The sequence below is a fragment of the Ovis aries genome, chromosome 1 (assembly GCF_016772045.2).
Source record: "Ovis aries strain OAR_USU_Benz2616 breed Rambouillet chromosome 1, ARS-UI_Ramb_v3.0, whole genome shotgun sequence".
In the NCBI taxonomy this organism is placed as follows: Eukaryota; Metazoa; Chordata; class Mammalia; order Artiodactyla; family Bovidae; genus Ovis; species Ovis aries.
This window is the reverse complement of record NC_056054.1, coordinates 177,528,992-177,553,584: the sequence shown is the minus strand read 5'-3', so window position 1 is coordinate 177,553,584 and position 24,593 is coordinate 177,528,992. Positions and strand designations below refer to the sequence as shown.

Here is a 24,593-nt window from a genome sequence, read left to right as displayed (position 1 = left end):
GCTGGAAATTGCAGACCTGTAGCCTGACTTGCCCCCAGAGATAGACTGTGTCTCTCAGAGGGCAAGGGCTCTGGTTCCTCCGAGCCTCACTGCCTGCCCCCACTCTCACCTCCCCATCACACGGTGACACCTCCCTGGGCAGAATGGCCAGAAGAGAGGGCTGGCAGAGTTCCTGCATTCCTTCCCTGGCAACAGAGCAAAAGCAACAGCTTTACCACCAAGTTTTAAGGAGTTCCCGTTTGTTCTACTGTTATCGCACTTTCTGTGTCCTGACTACCTGCCTGAGAGAAAATGGAGCGTTCAATTCTTGTTTTAGCTGCCAAGATTCCTCATTGCTTAGGCAAAGGAAGGAAAAATGGCACAAGTATTTAAAATTATCCAAACGCCACAGAATGCTATACTTTCTGGCCATGAATAAAGAGTATATGGGTAAACCTATTCCCAAAGTGCCAGGTGTATCCCTTTGAGTAACTGGATAATAACTGGACAATTCTAGTAAATATGCTGAAAGAGTTTTGCCTGTCTGGCTTAATTTTGAGGTTTTATTTAAAAGACAATCAAATATTAAGCTTTATGTGGTTTTAGTCTAGTAGTAGTAGTAAATGTACTAATGAGAGATAGAAAAGATAAAGATAGCTTGGATTTCATTCCAGAAAACTCTTCCAAATTAAACTTCTTAAAATTATCTAAGAGAAGCTAATTGATTTATTTCAACCTTCCTTTCCTCTTCCAGCTCTCTTATAGGCTAATGATTTAAATGAGTTAAAAACTGAGAATATTTGAGTGAATACAATCTTCATTTCAGGGGTTATTTACAAGGAGGTATGGTTTGTGTATCCTTCTCATGGAAAAATATTTATTTATCTAACTCTGCTCCAAGTACTTCCCACTAAACTTGAATTCATTAAGAGGTCTAGGACCTACCTGCTGGTCCAGTGGTTAAGACTCCATGCTTCCAGTGCAGGGCGTGTGAGTTCAATCCCTGGTCAGGGAATTAAGATTCTGCATCCCGTGAAGTGCTGTGCCTCACGCCCCCCTCCCAAATAAAAAAGTTCTAAAAGGTAATGTCTCCCTACAAATCTTTCCTTTTGACGGTATAAGAATCTTCATATATTATATAACTAGAAATACATTGACAGAGTTAGGACTCTGGGTCCAGTGTATCAGGGAAAAACTCAGCCTTTTTTGTGTTCTTGAAATGGTTCTATACTGATTTGTGTTTGTGACAATTACCTAGATTATGGAAATTTATGGGTTTAAGCAGATTTTTTTCTTTTCAGTATTTCTGTTCTCCCACCTATACACTGTTGATAATGTTAAAGCTAAAAAGCCTTCTTCCTGGGAGTACACCATGGAATAGCCATGTTTTTAATTTATACATTAAGTCCTTAATGAGAGCAGATGAGTTGACCGATATATGCTACGGAAAGGTGAAGCATCTAGAAGTAGAAATATAAGGAACAAATCTTCCACGGTTCCAAGAACATCCAGGTGAAATAAATTTATGCATCAGTGAGTGAAAAAGCCACAGTGATCTGTGGCTTTCCTCTCATATTGTACATACTCTAAAATGTATGTCCACTAAAGTTTGAATCTGTTAGGATATTTTGAAACACAACTGTCAAATTAATTTAAACCATACAGAAAGTCATTGACTCAGATAACTAGGCATCATGGATTCACTGGGCTTCAGTTCTTGGACTCAGATGGGTTTCATCTCTGAGCTCTGTGGAACATAGGCTTCATTCTATGGACTGTTGTCCCCATAACTGCAGGACAGCTGCTGCTGCAGTCAGGGCTACGTGCTCTTTTCTTCCACTTTCCATATTAAAACAGATTTGCTTCATGAAGCATCCTCTAAGGTCAAAGAAGCTTTTTCCCTGGAAGTCTCTGGCAGAAGCTGAGTCCCATCAGTCTGATATGGGTCACATGCTCATCTTAGAACCAGTCTCAGAAAAGGTATGCAATAACATTTGACCCATCAGCCCACTGAGGGACAGGGGCTGTTTCAGAAAAGGATGGATATCTAAACAATATCACAATCTGCTGGAAAAGGAGAAAAGACGATGAGTGTTATAGGCCACAAGTAACTTCCACTCCAGAATTCCCAGGAGGAACACGGCTAGACAGTAAGTATTTACTAAAACCATTATGACCATTAACACACAGTAAGATTGCATGTTGGAGCATCAAATGTTAAGAGATCTATTTATAAGAAGTGATACCTCACAGGGCCCTGTGGGGCTTCTGGGTACAAAGTCTTTCTGTGTCCCCCATTCCTTTGATTATAGACATAGTCTTCATTCGGCCTCCATGACCTTCCCTTAGTTCCAAGGGCAGATTCAAGCTGTTGCTAATTAGAGAAGGGAGGGGATGTGAGACCAGGGAGAAACAGTCAAGAGTAGCCTTGGGGCAATGTCCTGGCTCCTCATCAAGGAATACAGGCAACAGAATCTTTGAGCTATTTTGGAGACACTGGAAACCCATCCAGGTGGGAGAAGTTAACAATTAACAACGCATGCTGCCCACAAAGATGTAGACCCCAGACCGGTTGGACCTGAAGATTGATGATGCTGACTCCTACATACCTCACCACCAACCCATCAGAAGAATGTCCACAAGCTGATCACATCTTTGAACCGTTACTGTAAAATTGCTATCTTCTCCAAGTTGGGACAGTTTTTGAAGTCACGATCCCACTGTATCCCCCTTTTCCTGGCAAAGTAATAAAGCTATCTTTTTCTACTTCACCCACAATTCTGTCTCCAGGGTTCGATTTGGCACTGGTGTATAGAGAAGCTGAAATTTTAGCCCCAGAAGTACTGACCTTGATTCTCCAAGATCCCAAGGCTTACAGTGTGTCTGTCAGCCTATTCCTGGTCCAGACTGCCAGAAGGAAATGCACAGACCAGTAAAGGGGTTGGAGCATGAGAGTGTACAGCTAAAGAGTTTTTTTTCCTTCACTTCTCAAGGAGAGGAAAGATCACAGTTACAATTTATGTGCAAAAATGGTAAGTAACTCAGCAATGATTGTGTGACTGACTGCTCAGCTCACAAATACTATTTGAGTCCAAACTTTATGCATCACAGCTACATATGATGATTCTTAATGGATGTGAGACTTAGAAAAACAATGAGATGGTTAATAACTGGCTTCTGGCATCTCAAATGGGATATTTGAGTCTGAGCAAGGTCAGAGACGCAAAAGCTAGCTTTTATTTTGGAGAGAAAAGTATGTTTCAAATTTCTTTCTTTCTTTCTTTTCTTCAACATAGCAAGACAAAAGGCTTGGTAGATTTGATCATGGAGTTTGAGGAAAGGGATATCTGATCAAGTAGGAAAAGGAAGTTAGGAAATCTTGACCCCTTGGATCCTGCTGATAGTCGGAAGGAGAGAGACAAACGCCTAGAAAGCAGGTAGTCAGCCTTGACCTCCAGGGGCTGTAAAGTAATGGAGATGGGGGAGGGAAGGGGCAATTTCAGAGCCAGCAGAAACCACAGAGACTGTCCTGCTTCCTGTTTGGGATGCTGGCAGGAGGCTCCCTCATAGGACCTAGGAAATCTCAGCTCTATCCTGGACCGGTAATTAGTTTCCTGGGGCTGCTAAAACAAAGCACTACAAACTGGGAGGCTTCAGACAATAGGTATTTATTGTCTCACAGTTCTGGAAGCTAGACGTCCAGAATTAAGGCATTGGCAGAGCTATGCTCCCTCTGAAACCTGCTCATGAGAAAATTCCTTGCTTTTTGCTACCTTCTAGCTGTTGCCAACATCTCTTGGCATTTGCTGGTTTCCAGCTGCAGCATTTCAGTCTCTGCCTCTATCATCATATGGCTTTCTCCCCTCATGTGCCTATATCTCTGTGTCTCTTCTTAGAAGAACACCAGTCATGTTGAATTAAGGGCCCACCGTATTCCTTCTTCCACTGTGACTCAGTGGTAAAGAATCCATCTGCAATGCAGGATATTGCAAGAGACACCAATTTGATCCCTGGGTCTGGAAGATCCCCTGGAGGAGGAAATGGCAACTCATTTCAGTATTCTTGCCAGGAAAATCCCATGGACAGAGGAGCCTGGCAGACTACAGTCCATAGGGTTGCAGAGAACTGGACACAACTGAGCAACTAAGCACACTACTCCTGTGTGACTGCATCTTAGCCTAAGTAATCACACCTGAAAACAACCATATTTCCAGCAAGGTCACAGTATGAGGTCCTGAGGGTTAGGACTTCAAATATCGTTTTTAGTGGGGATGCAATTCAAGCCTTAACCACTGAACAAAAGAAAGTCAAAGTGGTACAGATTAGACAAAGACAGGCCTGCATCTGGCTTTGTTCCCAGATGAGACCACTGGGTTGACCTAAATCTCCAAATCTCCACCTCTTTTCCTACTGTACTCTTCCATCTTATTTCACATATGCTACTCTCCAAGGAAAGGGAGCTGGTGAGGAGCATCAGACCAGTCACAGAGAAATCTAGAAGACATTTTCTTTATACCTATTAATAGTAAGGGAACCTGCACATGTTTTTCATTATGTAACGACCAGGTCATTCTCCAGACCCTAAATGTTTATATATTCTGATGTGATTGTACACATGGACATGAACTTGAGCAGACTCTGGGAGATAGCGGAGGACAGAGAAGCCTGGCGTGCTGCAGTCCATGGATTCTCAGAGTTGGACATGACTGAGCAACTGAACAACAAGTTTACTGTGAATGTATCTGTGCAGCTATAAATAGACAGGCCTTTGCTAAGTTTCTGAAAGCCTGGTAGACTTTGGTGGGTGTGGAATTAAGGGCTAGTGAGAGCTTTCATGCAGACTCTACTCCACAGTTCTAGACATTATAGTAATTTGCTAGTTTACAGAGGACTCGAGAGCAGTGACTATCTGTCTTAAACTCCTTTTTATATACAGACACACAATTCCACAATTTATTCCATGATAGATATCCTCTCTATAAACATTGCGATATGGTGCTGCTGTGTTTGAAATTTCTGAGCTGAGCTGATTCAAATGAAATAATATCTGGAAGTCTCTAAAAGCATAAAAGCCTACCAAGCATACAAGCCGGGGGTACAAACGAGGTGCAAGACACAGAACACCTATTCCATACCTTGGCTCTCATCCACTGAAACTGCTGGAACTGTAGGTCTTTAAATCAAGAATTCTGCCCAGAAGGGATGATCTTTAACAACTTCCATCTTCCTCCTGGTCCCTGAGGCCACCTGGCTTACTAGCTACTCTGGGAATAACCCTGGTTGAGCACCCCAGCAACACTTGGTGAGCCCATGTGCTGCTAACGCAACTGCTGCTTCTCCTTCGACCTTCTGACGCAAGCATCATCTCCTAAGTTCCTCCTCTTAGAGTAATTTGCTTGCTGCTCTGAAGCCCTTCCTATGCTCTCATACTATCCATTACACAAATCTGTTATTTTACTTAACCAGCTACATTATAATTATGTCATATTTGTTTTTCTCCAGGGCCGGATAGCAAGTTCCTCAAGACACAGGGACTGTGTCTTTCATCTCCTTTTTGCAGTGCTTTTTCTGGTATGTAGAATGAGATAAATTAATGAAGGAAAGAATAAATGAAGAAAAGTTTTGGTGATTTTTGGTATTGGTCCCTGTTACTCATTTGGATCAAGGAAGAGAGTTAGCTGTGAGAAAAGAGCTCAGGTCATTAATTTTATGTCTCAGGTTTCCTCTTCTGCAACTTGCCAGTCTTTCCTTGAGCTCATAAGAAAATGTTCTGTATCTTGACATTGGTCTTTTTCATAGGATTTTCACTGAAATTGTATAAATTCTCATTCTTTAAGATGAAGTGAGAAAATTCCAGAAACTTGAGGTGGCTTGGAAACTGCTCAAAGGGATTTTCAGGCCTGAGTTGAGGCTACTTTGTATGTCCCCTGAAAGTTCCTGGGTTTCCTGATGCTCCTGGAATTTCGAGAAGTCTGCACCTGCCCTTCCCTTTTCCACAAAGAGAACAGCTACTTGAATCCTGGCGGAACAAGTTGTTTTCAGTGTACCTCAGGCAGGTTGTTCTAACTTTCTGAATCTTAATCTTACCTTTAAATTGTGAGAAATGACACTTACTGTCTAGTAGTTAGAACTAGAAATAATGTATATACAGTATCTCTGGCAGTGTTTGGCATATATAGTTGGTGTTATTATGTTTAATATCCCTACTTAGCATCTTATAAATCTCTTTCTCTTCTCTTTGTCAGTTGAACACATGGCATAGCCCCTGTGACTTCTGATTTGAGTGTCTACAAAGTGTGGTAAATTTTATTTAGATTCTTAGAATCTTTAGTGAACCCAGGTTATTTATATATAGAGGAAAATATCTCTCCCATTTTATAAATATATATATGTATATATATATATTTTTTTCTTTTCCTAGCTATTTGTATAAATAAAGCTGAGCACAAAAGAATTGATCCTTTTGAATTTTGGTGGTTTTCTCCAACACCAACTCTTGGTGTTGGAGAAGACTCTTGAGATTCTCTTGAACTGCAAGGAGATCAGTCAATCCTAAAGGAAATCAGTACTGAATATTCATTGGAAGGACAGATGCTGAAGCTGAAACTCCAGTACTTTGGACACCTGATGTGAAGAACTGACTCATTGGAAAAGACCCTGATGCTGGGAAAGATTGAAGGCAGGAGGAGAAGGAAATGACAGAGGATGAGGTGATTGGATGGCATCACCGACTCAATGGACATGAATTTGAGCAAGCTCTGGGAGTTGGTGATGGACAAGGAAGCATGGCGTGCTGCAGTCCATGGGGTCACAAAGAGTTGGACACAACTGAGCGACTGAACTGAACTGATAGATATTTCTGTCCTCTGGTGTAAAGCACAGGAGAAATAGACATAAGCAACATTAGTTAGAAACTAATACCTAACTTGGCAGCCCACTCCAGTATTCTTGCCTGAAAAATCCCATGGACCCAGAGCCTGGTAGCCTACCATCCATGGGGTCGCAAAGAGTCGGACACGACTGAGCAACTTCACTTCATGTCAATACCTAACTTATTACCTAAGTTTCTGGCTTCAAAAAGTAGACTGGAAAGATAATCAGTATAGTTATAAGTAACCTGGCCTGCTTTTATTTATGAGGCTTGACATATCATCCCAATTTGCCAAATATAGGATTTCCTGACAACTGAAATTCAAACTCTTCCTGTGGAAATGTGGTCATGCCTAGTAAAACTGTCAGCCCGTGGAAGTTATACATCTTTTCAGTATTGACATTTTTGCCTGCCAGCAATAAAATGGAAATAAAACCTAGAGGTTTTGACCATTAGGCAGCTTCCTGGGCCTCCACTAAGTTATTGATATTTTCTTAGATAAAGAAGTAAGATGAATATGTTCAAATACAACTTATTTTGTGTCAACTTGGCTAGTCCACAATATCCAGATATTTGTTTAACACTAGTATGGGTGCTGATGTGAAGATGTTTTTTTGGAAAGAGATTAACATTTAAATGAGTAGTTTTGAGTAAAGCAGTTTACCCTCCATATTGTCAGTGGGCCTCATCTAAAAATCAATTGGAAGCCTTGATAGAAAAAAAGACAGACTTACCCTGAAGAAGCAGGATTGCTGCCAGCAGACTGCCTTTGGACTTGAGCTGCAACATCAATTATTCCCTGGGTCTCCAGCCTGCATGCCTACCCTGCAGATTTTGAATTTTCTGGCCTCTACAATCTCACAAGCCAACTACTTAGCATAAGTCATATATTTATTACTTTATGATAAAATAGATCATATGTATTTATGCCATATCCCTCCTCAAAGACCCACCAGCCAGCCATGAGTTGGAGTCACTGAAGCCAGTGATTGTTCCTTCAAGGTACTTTGCCTACCTGGCTGGTCACATAGCCATCAGTCACACTGGTAGCAAATTCCACCTCCTGTCCACGGGCCCCCTCCCTGAACCTGTGACATCTCTTGTTCTAAGACTCTTTACAGTACATGTGCCTTGAGAGAGCTCTGTGGTGGGTGCTCCCAAGGCAGCCCCAAAATGCTGTTCTGGGAAGCAAAACAGGGTCAGTGTTGTGGCCCATGTATATATGCTGCTGCTGCTGCTGCTAAGTCGCTTCAGTTGTGTCTGACTCTGTGCGACTCCATAGATGGGAGCCCACCAGGCTCCTCCATCCCTGGGATGCTCCAGGCAAGAATACTGGAGTGGATTGCCATGTCCTTCTCCAATGCATGAAAGTGAAAAGTGAAAGTGAAGTCACTCAGTGGAGTCCGACTCTTAGCGACCCCATGGACTGCAGCCCACCAGGCTCCTCCATCCATGGGATTTTCCAGGCAAGATTACTGGAGTGGGGTGCCATTGCTTTCTCTGCCGTATGTGTGTATATATATATATACATATACATATACACACACACACACACACACACACACACACACAAATGTTCTATTTCTCTGGAGAATTCTAATAGAGTCTTTATACATCTCCCTTTGAAAGCTTAGAAGAGTCCATTTATCGGGTTCCTTGGCCCAGTGTGGGTCTTAGAAGTGCTGAATCTGGCCTATACATGAAAAGGCATGTGCAATTCACCAAGGTGGTAGGACATATGATTCTCTGGGTCCTATCTTAGGAGAGTTGCTGAAGACAGACCTGATTCAGTTTAGAGTTACTGAAGAATCATTCAGTTCAGTTGCTCAGTCGTGCCTGACTCTTTAAAACCCCATGGACTGCAGCACGCCAGGCTTCCCTGTCTATCACCAGTTCCCAGAGTTTACCCAAACTAATGTCCACTGAGTCGGTGATGCCATCCAACCATCTCATCCTCTGTCATCCCCTTCTCCTCCTACCCTCAATCTTTCCCAGCATCACGGTCTTTTCAAATAAGTCAGCTCTTTGCATCAGGTGGCCAAAGGATTGGAGTTTCAGCTCCAACATCAGTCCTTCAAATGAACACTCAGGACTGATCTCCTTTAGGATGGATTGGTTATATCTCCTTGCAGTCCAAGGGACTCTCAAGAGTTTTCTCCAACACCACAGTTCAAAAGCATCAATTCTTTGGTGCTCAGCTTTCTTTAGAGTCCAACTCTCACATCCATACATGACTACTGGAAAAACCACAGCCTTGACTAGATGGACCTTTGTTGGCAAAGTAATGTCCCTGCTTTTTAATATGCCATCTAGGTTGGTCATAGCTTTCCTTCCAAGGAGTAAGCGTCTTTTAATTTCATGGTTGCAGTCACCATCTGCTGTGAGTTTGGAGCCAAAAAATAAAGTCAGCCACTGTTTCCCCATCTATTTGCCATGAAGTAATGGGACCGGATGCCACGATCTTAGTTTTCTGAACATTGAGCTTTAAGTCAACTTTTTCACTCTCCTCTTTCACTTTCATCAAGAGGCTCTTCAGTTCTTCAATTTCTGCCATAAGGGTGGTGTCATCTGCATATCTGAGGTTATTGATATTTCTCCCAGCAATCTTGATTCCAGCTTGTGCTTCATCCAGCCCAGCATTTCTCATGATGTACTCTGTATATAAGTTTAAAAAGTGACAATATACAGCCTTGATGTAATCCTTTTCCTATTGGGAACTAGTCTGTTGTTCCATGTCCAGTTCTAACTGTTGCTTCCTGGCCTGCATACAGGTTTCTCAAGAGGCAGGTCAGGTGGTCTGGTATTCCCGTCTCTTTCAGAATTTTCCAGTTTATTGTGATCCACACAGTCAAAGGCTTTGGCATAGTCAATAAAGCAGAAATAGATGTTTTTCTGGAACTCTCTTGCTTTTTCGACGATCCAGCGGCTGTTGGCAATTTGATCTCTGGTTCCTCTGCCTTTTCTAAAACCAGCTTGAACATCTGGAAGTTCACAGATCATGTATTGCTGAAGTCTGGCTTGGAGAATTTTGAGCATTACTTTACTAGTGTGTGAGATGAGTGCAATCGTGTGGTAGTTTGAGCATTCTTTGGCATTGCCTTTCTCTGGGATTGGAATGAAAACTGACCTTTTCCAGTCCTGTGGCCACTGCTGAGTTTTCCAAATTTGTTGGCATATTGAGTGCAGCACTTTCACAGCATCATTTTTTAGGGTTTGAAATAGCTCAACTGGAATCCCATCACCTCCACTAGTTTTGTTCGTAGTGATGCTTTCCAAGGCCCACTTGACTTCACATTCCAGAATCCCTGTCTCTAGATGAGTGATCACACCATCATGATTATCTGGGTCATGAAGATCTTTTTTGTATAGTTCTTCTGTGTATTCTTGCCACCTCTTCTTAATATCTTCCTCTTCTGTTAGGTCCAGACCATTTCTGTCCTTTATCGAGACCATCTTTGCATGAAATGTTCCCTAATTTTCTTGAAGAGATCTCTAGTCTTTCCCATTCTATTATTTCCCACTATTTCTTTGCACTGATCATTGAGGAAAGTGAAAGTGAAGTTGCTCAGTCGTGTCCGACTCTTTGCAGACCCGTGGACTGTAGCTCATCAAGCTCCTCTGTCCATGGGATTCTCCAGGCAAGAACACTGGAGTGGATTGCCATTTCCTTCTCCAGGGGATCTTCCCCACCCAGGGACTGAACCCAGGTCTCCCACACTGCAGGCAGACGCTTTAACCTCTGCACCACCAGGGAAGCCCAATGACCATTGAGGAAGGCTTTCTTGCCGCTCCTTGCTATTCTTTGGAAGTCTGCATGCAAACGGGTATACCTTTCCTTTTCTCCTTTGCTTTTGGCTTCTCTTCTTTTCACAGCTATTTGTAAGGTCTCCTCAGACAGCCATTTTGCTTTTTTACATTTCTTTTTGTTGGGGATGGTCTTGCTCCCTGTGTCTTGTACATTGTCACAAACCTCCATCCATAATTCATCAGGCATCTGTCTATCAGATCTAATCCCTTAAATCTATTTCTCACTTCCACTGCGTAAATCATAGGGCATTTGATTTAGGTCATACCTGAATGGTCTAGTGGTTTTCCCCACTTTCTTCAATTTAAGTCTCTGAATTTTGCAATCAGGAGCTCATGAATCAAGACCCCAAGGCAGACATTCCTTGAAGTCTCTGGGGAAGGAGAACTTCAGAGACTATCTTGGAACTAACTCTGGTTCCAGAATTGTACTCTGAACTATAACATTTTGCCTATTAAGAACCATTTTTTTAGCTTTGTTTTTAACTTATAAATATTTAGCCATAGGGTATTTATTTTATTCTTGGCCATCTGTGTCAGTTATTAAAACAATAAAAGAATTTGTGACTCAAATAAAGGTTTAGATTAATTGATTACTCAGTCCCCTGCCAACTCTGATTCTACAAGTAGTTGCTAGAGGCAGAGACTATGGTCAGACTCTCTCTAGAGAGCTCAAGAAAAACAAAGAGAAACAACCTCAGGCCATTAGGGTAAGGATGATTTGACCTTAGTCCAAGTTTCCTTTGGTTAGACCTTCTACTTGGACACTGCTTTTCTGAAAAGCCTCAAAACCACTAAGGGCTGAAACACATTTGGGACCATGATAGATGTGGTTGCTTAATGAGGTCTGAACTTCACCGATCTTGCTCGGTTTCCAGCTCAATAATTCATTTAAGAAATATGGATGCATCTTGAGAATTAAATTTATAGACCTGATTGAGGTTTGTTTATATTTGGGGTGCACAGATAAAAGAAAATCAGAATGAGCTATGGCATGATAGTGGGGTATCTTTTAAAGGATAAACAACATAACGGTTGCAAAAATAGTGGGTTCGTTTCCTGAAAGGAAGTGTAGTATATCCATAAAGAATGTACTAATTATATTTCTAGGACACTCACTTTGGTTTTGGGGGCATTTTAGGCAGCTTCTCAAGATTCCCTACTACATAAATTCTACAAAAAAGAATAAACAAACTAGAATTTGAAATCAAGCAGTCATTGTAGTGGAACATTTCTGGCTATGTCCTACCTTAAAGACACAGACAGGTCTTCACTTCAGATAATCATACTTGAAGGAGATTAAGTGGCCTTGAATTCAGATGGGTTATCAAACTTTGTTTTTTATAGATTCTCTTGCAGAAGAGTTATTTAAAATTCTACTTCCCAGAAATTAAGAAGACCTTTTATTGTGAACTAGGATGGACATGAACATTGGAAGGAATATTGGAAGGAAAAAGCAGTAAGTTCTCTAAAATAAAACTAACTTTGAGGAAAGAAAGCATCCAGCCTAGTGACCAAAATTCAAGATGTAGGAAGGATTGTGGCACAGCATGTCACTTATGCCAGAATTTCCTCAGAATTCAGCCAGACTGGACTGATGTCAGCCTTGTGGAATATGACATGAGAGCTGCAACTTTGGAGCCTTACTGTTGGGTACTACATGGTACCCCACTCCAGTCCTCTTGCCTGGAAAACCCCGTGGATGGAGGAGCCTGATGGGCTGCAGTCCATGGGGTCGCAAAGAGTCGGACACGACTGAGTGACTTCACTTTCACTTTTCACTTTCATGCATTGGAGAAGGAAATAGCAACCAATTCCAGTGTTCTTGCCTGGAGAATCCCAGGGACGGGGGAGCCTGGTGGGCTGCCATCTATGGGGTCGCACAGAGTCGGACATGACTGAAGCGACTTAGCAGCAGCAGCAGCACTAGCAAAACTTCAACTAGCAATGGCCTTGCTACAAAGAAATGTTAGACCTTGTAGGACCCATCTTCAACGGTAAGAGTGTGTGATATTGAAAAATACCTGGCTGAAGTGGTCCAGTTAGACTCTCAGAGAGTAGAAGCTACTTGGGATAAAGTCAACCCCTAGAGTTCTTGGATAACAGAATTAAGTAGGAGACTTGAGAATTGATGCAAATGGGAAAAAATGAACAGTACTAATAATACCTCATGTTCGACAAGAGGGCAAAATAAAAAAAGAGAAAACAGTGTAAACATATATTGTGAATATATTTGTACTGAGTATAGAAAGTAGGTTATACCTTTTATTTAATGTATAGCCTCCAAGAGGGTCTCACTTTCCTGGTCTCAAAAAGGGCTGCCATATCTCCATTTGCAAGGCCACTACATTTCTCTCTGATACTTTAGTGAAGAGAAACACAAACAGACCCACAGTTGATTTTTTCAAGCAAGACTGGCTTTTCAAAGCCCATTTCTATTAGTCAGTGTACCAAGAAGAATCACAGCCTTCTATTCAGGGCTTTCACACAAGAGCTGAATCTCAGGATTGAGCATCACTGTATAAAATGAGTAAAACATCACCAAATAAAAATAAGGCACCATAGCTCATTAAAGAAGAAATAAAGGCCTAATGGTCTATACAATTTAGTTTGTCTTCCAATTCAGTTCAGTTGCTGACTCTTTGCAACCCCATGAACTGCAGCATGCCAGGTTTCCCTGTCCCTCACCAAATCCTGTAGCTTGCTCAAACTCATGTCCATTGAGTCAGTGATGCCATCCAACCATCTCATCTTCTGCCATCCCCTTCTCCTCCTGCCTTCAATCTTTCCCAGCATCAGGGTCTTTTCCAGTGAGTCAGTTCTTCACATCAAGTGGCCAAAGTATTGGAGTTTCAGCTTCAGTATCCGTCCTGCCAATGAATATTCAGGACTGATTTCCTCTCGGATTGACTAATTGCTAACTTCTAATTACTAATGTAAATAATCTACCAGTCTATCTTCTCATTCCTAGTAAAGCAGAAAAAATTCACTACTTTCTACTCATTCTGAATCAATTCTTATAATTCAGTCAGCTAAGCAGTGTTATTATTAATGTGCCTATAAAATTTGAGAAGCCAGGGTCCCCAGCAATCCAGATGTTCTGAGCCTATTCTCACTGCTGGGCTCCCTCTACCAGGGGAACCATGGTCCTAAATATAATTGGATATGAGGTAAGGGTTTAGAAAGATGCAATGTAAATGTTAGAAAATATGGGAAAAGAATTTTGGTCAAGAGATCCAAATTGTTCTTCAGCCTAATTTGAAGTGTAAAGAATTAATAGTGGAAGTTGTAAGGGGTTTAAACATCCTGAAGAATGATCATTTCAATGATTCACTTTAGCACTAAAAATTGATAAAGAGCAGCAGCTATGCTAATTCTAAATAGCAATAGAATACAAGTTCATTTTAAGGACTTTCAATGTGTTGTTCACTGTGCTTAGTTTACAAATATATGTATATATTTAAATATATATGTGTGTATGTATTATATATATGTAACTGTCCCAAACTAATCAGCAGTAAAAGCAGCCCATGCCCTTAATCAAGAAAAGACTCCTGTTTTTGCCTTTTTACATATGGTCCATAGAAAAAGGAAGAGGTTTTTTTTTTCCCCTGCCTTTATACCTATAAGAAAGCTGATATGGTACTTCATTCACATCTTGTATTTAAGAAATGCTAAGTGAATTGCTGTTCTTTTGCATAAAATCACATAAAACAAAAAATCTGTTTTCTAATCTTACTCAAGATTGCTCTAACCTGCTCATGGTTCTTTATCTACTAGATTCTAGACAGTTTTTCTAAAGTTTAGTCATTCATTGGCACCCTTCATTATTTTTGCCAGTCACATATTACCGAAACTATTCAGTTCAGTTCAGTCACTCAGTCGTGTCGGACTCTTTGTGACCCCACAGACAGAAGCATGCCAGGCTTCCCTGTCCATCACCAACTCAACAACCTTAACTATTATTTTTCTGTAAATCAGTTTTTTGTTTAATATATCAATTAATAAAAGGAAATTTTATACCAGTGTGTAAAACAAATCAAAGGAAACAATAAAAATAAATACACAGAAATTTTCATGACCAAGTTATGAAACTCATTGCATTCTAGTTAAATATCTTTGCTTGAGAAAGTTGTAGCCTGAAACCTGCTCTCTTTTTATTAAAAAAAAAAGAAGAAGAAAACATTGGGAAGTTCTAGTTGTAGAAGACACCTAGCACCATTTTGAGACTTATTTTTTGATGTAATCAGAAAGCTTGAAAGATAATTGAAAAGAATCTCACTTTGTGACCAATTGTTGTTGCATGCCACATGAATGTGCCATTTAAAATACTCTCTCCCAGATGTCCCTGGTGGTCCAGTGGCTAAGACTCTGCCCTCCCAGTACAGGGGGCCTGGATTCCATCCTTGGTCAGGGAACTAGATCACACATGTGCCACTAAGTGTTTGCATCCTGCAGTGAAGATAAAGATCCCACGTGCCGCAACTAAGACCTATATATATTTCTATAAATATAGAAAGTAAAATAAAATCCTCTCTCCTACTGTAACCAGCAAGTGCCTTACCTTTTCATAATCATAGATGTGAACCTATTACCTATTAACTTGAAGTACTGGTTACTTAAGCTATAAACTCATCCTCAGTTACTATGGTTACCCTTGGTTAGATACCAATTTCTGCAGATTTCTGAGATTTTTCGAAGTGCATAGCAGGTTTAAAGTTGATCCAATTAGGGTACTTTTCATGTAATGGGAAAAGAAGTACATACATTGTAATGGGGCTTTAAAATTTGTTGAAAGCAGAGTCCTGCTCTAAGAGCCCCAGGCACTTTTCTCTGTCCACATAAATGCTGCCCCAGGTTTAAGGCCAGGATCCCAAGCTTTATGTGCCTCAGTGTCATCTAAGGAGCTGCAATGTCACTCCTACAGACTCTGATTTGGAAGGTCTAGAGTGAGGCATCTGGTGACTGTGATGTAAGAGGATGTAGAAGAATGTGATGTAGAAGAATGATACCCTGAAAAACCCAGGCGAAGGGAAAAGTATGTTCTGATTGGGAGTTAGTAGCAGAAGGGAGTCAGATGGAAGGAATGGAACTGGTGCTCTGAGTATAGGTCAAAGTGATGCCTCAGGGGAAGATATAAAGAGAATTTGAGAGGTGGAATTCGGGACAAATATGGTCTTGCCTTTGAAGTGAGCTTCAAAATCTTTTACTACTGTGAGAAGAAATCAGAGTAAAGAGAAGTGTCTTAAGGGACTCAAGGTATCCAGGTGCCATTGTACACCATACTGTAAGCCTCCTTGAACTAAAAAATGCTCAGGATAAACGAATAGGTTATATTCTACAGAGATCTGAAGATAAACATGGTTTAGGTTAATGTTTGGAAGAGAAGAGTCAGTGTTTAGTGAGAAGGCTATCACCTTATCCTAAAGTTTTTGTATTTCCTTCCATTTTAGTGTAGATTTACAAATAATACAACGATTGTGCTGGGTGCTTTATCTATTGGAGCCTACTATCAGTCCAAAGGTAAGTGCTTCAATTCCAGAGTCAGGGATAAAGAACCTGAGATTATGAGTGATAAATAACTTGTCCAAAGTTACAAAACTGCCTCTCTTTATGATTATCTTAGAAAACGCCTTCCTAGTGATTAATTTGGATTCAGGTGTCTTTTTGAATCATTAGGCCCATCTTTAGTGGAAGCAGCATAATTGGGCAGGTGAAAGCAGACTTGGCTTGGCTTCTCGTCTCAGTTGGATGAGTCACCCCTTCCAAACCAAGGGCATGTGGCTCAATAATTCCCTCCATGGGGAAGAAGTTCATTCAAACAAGAGGAGATTAAAAATAAAAAAACCAAAACACTTGTTGATGAGATCATTCTTATAAACACAATAGGACATTTGAGTGCTGCAATGTCCTGCTTGGCAACGGTGTCGTCAACTTTAGACCAGCCTCACTCACTTCCTATGCCAGTGATGACCAAGCCCAACCCATGTGAGGGCCCCTTTGGATGGATAAACTTCACCTCCTTCTCCTTTATGCTCTCTGTGGGTCTCACTTCCATTATGTTTTTCTCCTGGTCTGAGCCACAGCTGGTTTGATATTTTCCTGCTTCTCACTGGTTCTTGCCTCTCCTGGTGGCTTGCCTGGAAAGGCCAGGTCCCTGGGCTTCTTCGGGGAATGTTCATGAATTAGGACAGCGTCCTGCATGTCATTCACTCATTCATTTATCCATTCGCTAACTGCCTGCTGGTTAGTACCAGACTGTATCAGACTAGGGTCAGATGGTGGGGATATCACTGCGAACCTCATTCCTGCCTTTAGGGAGTTTGCAGTCTAATGAGAAATATTAAATAAGTAATAACAATGGCATTATGTGAGTTATGAAAGAGGAGGCTGTGAGATCCAGGGCAGTGTAAGCCAAGACCTGAACAGTGAATAGCAAAAGTTAACCAGATGGGAAGGTTTATAGGAGGAGAATGCTTGCAGATGGCAGTAACAGGGGTAAGGTGTCTGTGAGGGATGCATAGAGTGCAATTTTACCATCTGTCATGATTTCAATCACCATCAATATGCAAACAAGTTTCCCAAATCCATTTCCAGCTTATACATCTCTCATCACATTTATGTTGAAAGATTCTATAGGAAGCTTTGGTATATATATTAATCTTTCTCTAAGATAGGAGTAGGTATAAGAGTTTGGAAGAGAACACGTGAGTGGAAAGGTAGGTGGTAAGGTTTTCATCCCCTTTGTCCCAGTCAACCTTGATGAATGGATTTCATAGCAGTTACACTGTGACAGATTGCATTTCTTGAGCCATCCATTGTCATATCTTAGCCACCTTTTTCTGTCATATTTATTTCTGACCACAGATTTTAGAATATTTCTGCTATTTATGTTCTTTTCTTCCCCTCTTTCAGCCATATACAGCTAAACCAAGGGGGTTGGTAACCCTGGGTTTTCAACCTTTACCTGTCCCTGGCTGAGTTTTCATCTGGTCGCCTTATTCTGTTCAGATGGCCTTCCTTATCCTAGAAAATTCTCAAGTTCTTCCCTTTTCATGTAGGATTGTGAGATTGTTTCTTCCTAACTCATGTTTTTGGCTTTTAGGGAAGGACCTAAATCCAAGGAAAGTCTTTGTATCATCTTTACCTCCTATGACTCCTTGCATCAGGACGAACTTGTGTTTGTTCAGTCAGAACGTCTAGTTCTTTGATCATTTTGGCTAGTGGTTCTGTCTTACTTTTTAAAAAGATTTTTTTATTCATACTGACATATCACCTATAATATTATTTATTTTTTTCTTTCTTACACTTAAATTCATTTTTAAAGAAAATAGCATTATTACAGCTTCCCAAGTGGCTTAGTGGTAAAGCATCTGCCTGCCGATACAGGAGACATGGGTTCGATACCTGGGTGGGAATGATCCTCTGGAGAAGGAAATGGCAACCCACTCTAGTATTCTTGCCTGGGAAATCCCATGGACAGAGGAGCCTGGCAGGCTATAGTCTATGGGGTTGCCGAAGAGTCAGACACGACTTAGTGACTAAAACAGCAACAAGCATCATGACAAATGAAAAATTTAGAAATAAATTTTTCTTGCAAGAAATAACCTAAAAACAAATACAATGAAAACAAAGTGACATTTAATTTAAGCTACATGTAAAAACTGTGAGCTAGAGTCTGTCGTGTTATGTGATGAAATACTAATAACTGTTAGAAAGATAATAAAAACAATTTAGCATCTAAATCTAACTTCCTCCTCGCTGTGAAGTTATTCTGTGCAGTGTCCTTTGTTCTTTGTGACCCCAAATCAGGTTCTCACTTGGTTGTGTATTCCACCTTTCAGGAAACACTGGTCTGGGCCATGTCCTCACAGCTGGGCTGTGAATGGATGTGTTTGAAGCAGACTTCTGTTCACTTCAGGCTGGCATAAAGTGGGAGCCCAATTAAGATCTCCCTTAGAGCAAAATATGGAACATTTTGAGCAAAATGCAGAGAATAAAAAGAAGGCCTTTAAGTGGATGGAGAGTAGAGCAAACATATGTGTTGGGTTGTCTGAGACAGACCTGGTTTAGTGCCCCCTTTCATCTTGAAAAGTGTTGCAGATTGGATGATAAATTATATTAATATATTCACCCTAATTAAGTGCCTTAAATATCACACTCACATAATGAATTATAGGCTTCAGAATACATTACCTCTTTATTCAGTTTAAAAGCTAATGGCAAAGAAGAGAAAGTCCAAACCAAGCTGGGGACTCACATGTGCTTTCTAGTTTTCCAATAGGTTAATAGTTATTAGCAGTTTCTGGCACTCTTTAACTTTCCTTTTCTTTAGCTGTTCTTTCCACATCTTTGTGTAATTTCCCATTTTGTGTACCATGCTGTTTTGGACTTTCAGTCAAAACATTTACATTCTGGTAGAAGAAAAAAGCATGTCATAAAAACATAAAGCCTGACTGGTGAGCCTTAAACCATGAATTTTCATCTCTCATTTTATTAATTATTTTATATTTGTTAGAGATTAACTAAAGGCTAAGAGGAGAAGAAATCCAAACATGATGAAAATGCCACTTCCTTTCCCCCTTTCCAAAAATTTCTGAGTTGCCAAAACACCAAAAATGTCTCACACAAATTTTAAAAACTTAAGGGGAAGTTTCCACCCACCAGGAGTCCTTCAGTTCAAATCTGCTACAGATTACTCTGCTAGGCTTAGATCCTTGAAGACTAGTCTCTCCTGTAGAGATGTTCCCAGTCTAATGGGTGATAGTTATGTAAATAAGCATCACAAGGCTGTGTGATAAGGTTATTAGAGAAGCTTCTTGCCAGCCTTTATGCTGCCTTTCTCAGAATTTTAGGGCATTTAACCCCGCTTTAACCCTGTATAGTCAAAGCTATGGTTTTTCTAGTAGTCATATATGGATGTGAGAGTTGGACCGTAAAGAAAGAGGACTGAGCACCAAAGAATTGATGCTTTTAAACTGCGGAGTTGGAGAAGACTCTTGAGAGTCCCTTGGACTGCAAGGAGATCAGACTAGTCAATCCTAAAGGAAATTAATACTGAATATTCATTGGAAGATGCTGAATCTGAAGCTTCAATATTCTGGCCACCTGATGAGAAGAGCTGATTCATTGGAAAAGACCCTGGTGCAGGGAAAGATTGAAGGCGGGAGGAGAAGGGGATGACAGAGGATGAGATGGTTAGATGGCATCACTGACTCAATGGGCATGAGTTTGAGTAAACTCTGGGAGCTGGTGATGAACAAGGAAGCCTGGCATGCTGCAGTCCATGGGGTCGCAAAGAGTCAGACACGACTGAGTGACTGAACAACAACAACCCCACTTCTGGACTGGGGCTCTGAAGAATGCCCAACTAGCTTCTGTTTCACCAATCTCCCTAAGCTTTTGTGATACAAAAATAAACAGAAAATGTAAAAAATTAATTAGTCCTGCTCTAAGCTGTATTCATTAACTTTCTCTCCGAAGATCAAAGGCGAGAGGTATTTGATGGATCCCCAGTCTGAATCCTTTCCTCAAGGACCTGTCTCCATGAAGTTGCTTAGAACAGTGAGGGTAAAATCACACAGCAAGTGACCGTCCTAGGACATTGACTCATAGGAAGTGAGTTATCCTAAGCCTAGAGATGGGTTCATAGAGTGGAATAGGCCAACTGAGGATGCCCTAATGAGGTTCTTATTTCTTCCTCTATTTTTTTTTTTTTTTTTTGGTTGCACTATGCAGCAAGTGGGATCTTAGTTCCCTGACCAGGGATTGAACCCATGCTCCCTACAGTGGAAGCTCAGATTCCTAACCACTGGACCACCAGGAAAGTCCCTGTCCTTCCTTCATTGATTCATACTAAAGTTGAGAAATCCATAATCCATAAATTTTGTATGGCAAAAAAATCGTTTCCATCCACTGGGTCATTGAATGCATTTTTGTTTCATTAGACAACTCAGACACCATGTGTTTGCGCTGTTCTTCCCATTCCTTTTCCTAAATATATTTCCTACAAAGTACTAGTTTTGTGCTCACTGTATCGTTTCATAAAGACACAATCCATGTGCAGTATTTCTCCCTTCAAGAAAATGGTCTTAAGTTCTATTTATATTAACTGAAAACAAATACTAATTACAGAAAGATGCCCTGGACATGCAAATGCTTTTCTAAATGACTGGCAGCATCCTAGAAGAAGATAGACTGTTTGTTTGTTTTTTTGAATATATATATATATATATATATCTTGCCTGAAACATTAGTGATCTTGGAAATTGAAGATGCTTGTGCTGCTGCTGTTAAGTCACTTCAGTCGTGTCTGACTCTGTGCGACCCCATAGACAGCAACCTACCAGGCTCTTCCGTCCCTGGGATTCTCCAGACAAGAACACTGGAGTGGGTTGCCATTTCCTTCTCCAATGCATGAAAGTGAAAAGTGAAAGTGAAGTCGCTCAGTCGTGTCTGACTCTTAGCGACCCCATGGACTGCAGCCTATCAGGCTCCTCAGTCCATGTGATTTTCCTGGCTACCAGTATATAAAGTAAATTCCTGGGTCTTGCCACAGAATAACAGAATCAGATTTTTTGCGGGGAGATGCAGGTCAGAAAACCTACACTTTAGATAAGCTATCTAGCTAATTCTTACATACATTAAAGTTTAAGCCTCACTGGTCTGATCTGCTGCTTTATTTACTAAAAAGGAAATTGAACCACTTCTCCAGTAAAGCTAAATAGTGGCAAAATTTGGATGAGACCAGAGTTCTCCTGATCCCAGTCCAAGATACTTGCTTAATGATCTGATAGAAAGGCTTGAACTTTCTATCAGTCTACTTGAACTTTCTATGAGTCCTACGGCAAAAATTACATCCTGTTTGCAAATCTTCCAGTTTTGCAGGTACTTTGATTTTATCAGTAAGATGCTAACGGGTGTACATTCTTGCGAGAGGCTTTAACTTGCTAGACCAGTTGCTTACATCCCCCTGTGAAATACCCTGATGACTCAGGATGAGGTGTCCTCTCTCCGAGTCTCTTCAAGGAGACAGGGTCATGTTGGCTGCACTCTGTTGCATGGTAACCGCAGAGGTACAGATGCCTTTACAGATGCTCCTGTGTGATAGCAAAGAAGTTTCCCTGGGGGGAGGGTGGTTTCAGGGTACATGCCCTTGAGCCATTTGCCCAGGATGACATCTCCTAGAAATCTCCTATGTGTTTTCTCACAGAGTGATTTGTCGCAGAACAACTGTCTACACCTACACAGATTGACCACATTTTCCAACCTCACCTCAGTACATTATTTATTTACAGTGGTCCCACCTTTTCTGTGATTTCCTTTGCTTGCCATTTTAGTTACTTGCGGTCACCAGATATTCCAGAAGTAAACAATGTGTAAGTTGTGAATTGCATGCCTTTCTGAGTAGTGTGGTAAAATCTCACGCCTTCCTGCTCTGTCCTGCCTGAAACATGAGTCATCCATTTGTCCAGCATACCTCACCTGGTAGTCACCTCATTGCTACTCTGTAATCAGACTGAGTGTCTCAGTACTGCAATGCTTGTGTTCAAGTCACCCTTATTTTACTTACCAATAGCCCCACAGCTCAAAGTCACAGTGATGTAGCAATTTGAATATGCCAAAGAGAAGTTGTAGAGTTCTTCAAGTGAAAAATGCAGAAGCTCTTGACTTAATAAGAACAAAAAGTCATATTGAGGCTGCTAAGATCTATAGTGAGAATGGATCCTCTATTTGTGAAATTGTGAAGAAGGAACAAGAAATCTAGTTTTGCAGTCACTTCGGGGTCATCACACCTCAAACTGTAAAATTTATAGTCAGAGTGTGTGATAATGCTTAGTTATGATTTTAAAAAGGGTATCAAATTTAATAAGACAATTTGATGGAGAGAGATCTCCTTCATATAACATTTATTATAATATATTTTGTGATTGCTTAGAAGAAATCCCTTAGAAGAAATGGAGTAGCCCTCAGAGTCAACAAGAGCCTGAAATGCAGTACTTGGGTGCGGTTTCAAAAATGACAGAATGATCTCTGTTCATTTCCAAGACAAGCCATTCAACATCAAAGTAATCTGAGTCTATGCCCCAACAATTAATGCTGAAGAAGCTGAATGGTTTTATGAAGACCTTCTAGAACTAACAACAAAAAAAGATGTCCTTTTCGTCATAGGACTTCCCTGGTGGTTCAGACAGTAAAGCGTCTGCCTACAATGCCAGAGACCTGGGTTCAATCCCTGGGTCGGGAAGATCACCTGGAGAAAGAAATGGCAACCACTCCAGTAGCCTTGCTTGGAAAATTCTATGGAGCCTGGTAGGCTATAGTCCATGGGGTCACAAAGAGTTGGACATGACTGAGTGACTTCACTTTCATCATAGGGGACTGGAATGCAAAAGTAGGAAGGCAAGAGATACCTAGAGTAACAGGCAAGTTTGACCTTGGAGTGCAAAATGAAGCAGGGCAAAGGCTAACAGAGTTTTGCTAAGAGAACGGACCATTCATAGCAAACACTCTCTTCCAACAACACAAGAGACGACTCAACACTTGGACATCACCAGATGGTCAACACCGAAATCAGACTGATTATATTCTTTACAGCCAAAGATGGAGAAGCTTTATATTGTCAGCAAAAACAAGACTAGGAGCTGACTGTGGCTCAGATCATGAATTCCTTATTGCAAAATTCAGACTTAGTATGGAAGAAAGTAGGGAAAACCACTAGACCATTCATGTGTGACCTAAATCAAATCCCTTATGATTATATAGTGGAAGTGACAAGTAGATTCAAGGGAGTAGATCTGATAGAGTGCCTGAAGAACTGTGGATGGAGGTTCATAGCATTGTACAGGAGGCTGTGATCAAAACTATCCCCAAGAAAAAGAAATGCAAAAAGGCCAGATGGTTGTCTGAGGAGGACTTACAAATAACTGAGAAAAGAAGAGAAGTGAAAGGCAAAGGAGAAAAGAAAAGATATATCCATTTTTGCTATTCTGAGTTCCAAAGAATAGCAAGGAGAGATAAGAAAGCCTTCCTGAGTGACCATAAAGAAAGCTGAGCACTGAAGAATTGATGGTTTTGAGCTGTGATATTGGAAAAGACTCTTGAGAGTCCCTTGGACTACAAGGATATCAAACCAGTCAATCCTAAAATAAGTCAGTCCTGAATATTCATTGGAAGGACTGATGCTGAAGCTGAAGGTCCAGTCCTTTGGCCACCTGATGTGAAGAGCCAACTCATTGGAAAAGACCCTGATGGTGGGCAAGATTGAAGGCAGGGGGAGAAGGGGACAACAGAGAATGAGATGGATGGCATCACTGGCTCTATGAACATGAATTTGAGAAAACTTTGGGAGTTGGTGATGAACAGGGAAGTCTGATGTGCTGCAGTCCATGGGGTCACAAAGAGTCAGATACAACTGAGCAACTGAACTGAATTGACTGGTTATTGGTTATTGTTGTTAATCTCTTATGGTGCCTAATGTATAACTTTATCATAAGTAAGTATGTGTAGAAGAAACCAGTATTTATAGGGTTCAGCACTATCCATGGTTTCAGGCATCCACTGAGGGTCTTGGAATCTATCCCCTAAGATAAGGTGGGGGCTATTCCATTTATCTATTTATTGTGTACTAGATATCTTTGTAAAATTTATTTTGGACAAAGCATTTGCTTGTCAAAAATAAGGCATTTGTAAAATGTTACCTTAAAGAGCGAAAGTGATTTCTGCTTTTGTGGATATTCTATACAGGTTTCTGGGTCATACTATGGACTGAATTGCATCCCCCAGAACACATAATATTGAACTCTTAACCTCAGCGTGATTGTATTAGGAGAGAGGGGGTTTTATAAGTAATGAGGATTAAATGAGTTCACATGGGTTAAGTCCTAAGCGATCAGTGGCCTTACAAGGATAGAAGAGAGATCCTTTTCCTTGCTTCCTC

At 40.8% G+C, this 24,593-nt stretch overlaps 1 protein-coding gene across 10 annotated transcripts in view; it reads right to left on the bottom strand.

Annotated features, from left to right (window-relative positions):
• Positions 1 to 24,593, bottom strand: part of PHLDB2 (pleckstrin homology like domain family B member 2) — a 241,618-nt gene that overhangs the window by 138,931 nt on the left and 78,094 nt on the right. For 3 of the 10 annotated variants that reach the window (XM_060417560.1, XM_060417581.1, XM_060417600.1), the window contains exon 1: positions 5,115 to 5,325. The exons of 6 other annotated variants lie outside the window; for them this stretch is intronic. In XM_060417560.1, the coding sequence (XP_060273543.1) occupies positions 5,115 to 5,126 (12 nt within the window). In that variant the 5' untranslated portion in view covers positions 5,127 to 5,325. Of the gene's footprint in view, positions 1 to 5,114; positions 5,341 to 24,593 lie in introns of those variants that run through there. One more of the 10 variants, XM_060417565.1, reaches the window with a different exon arrangement.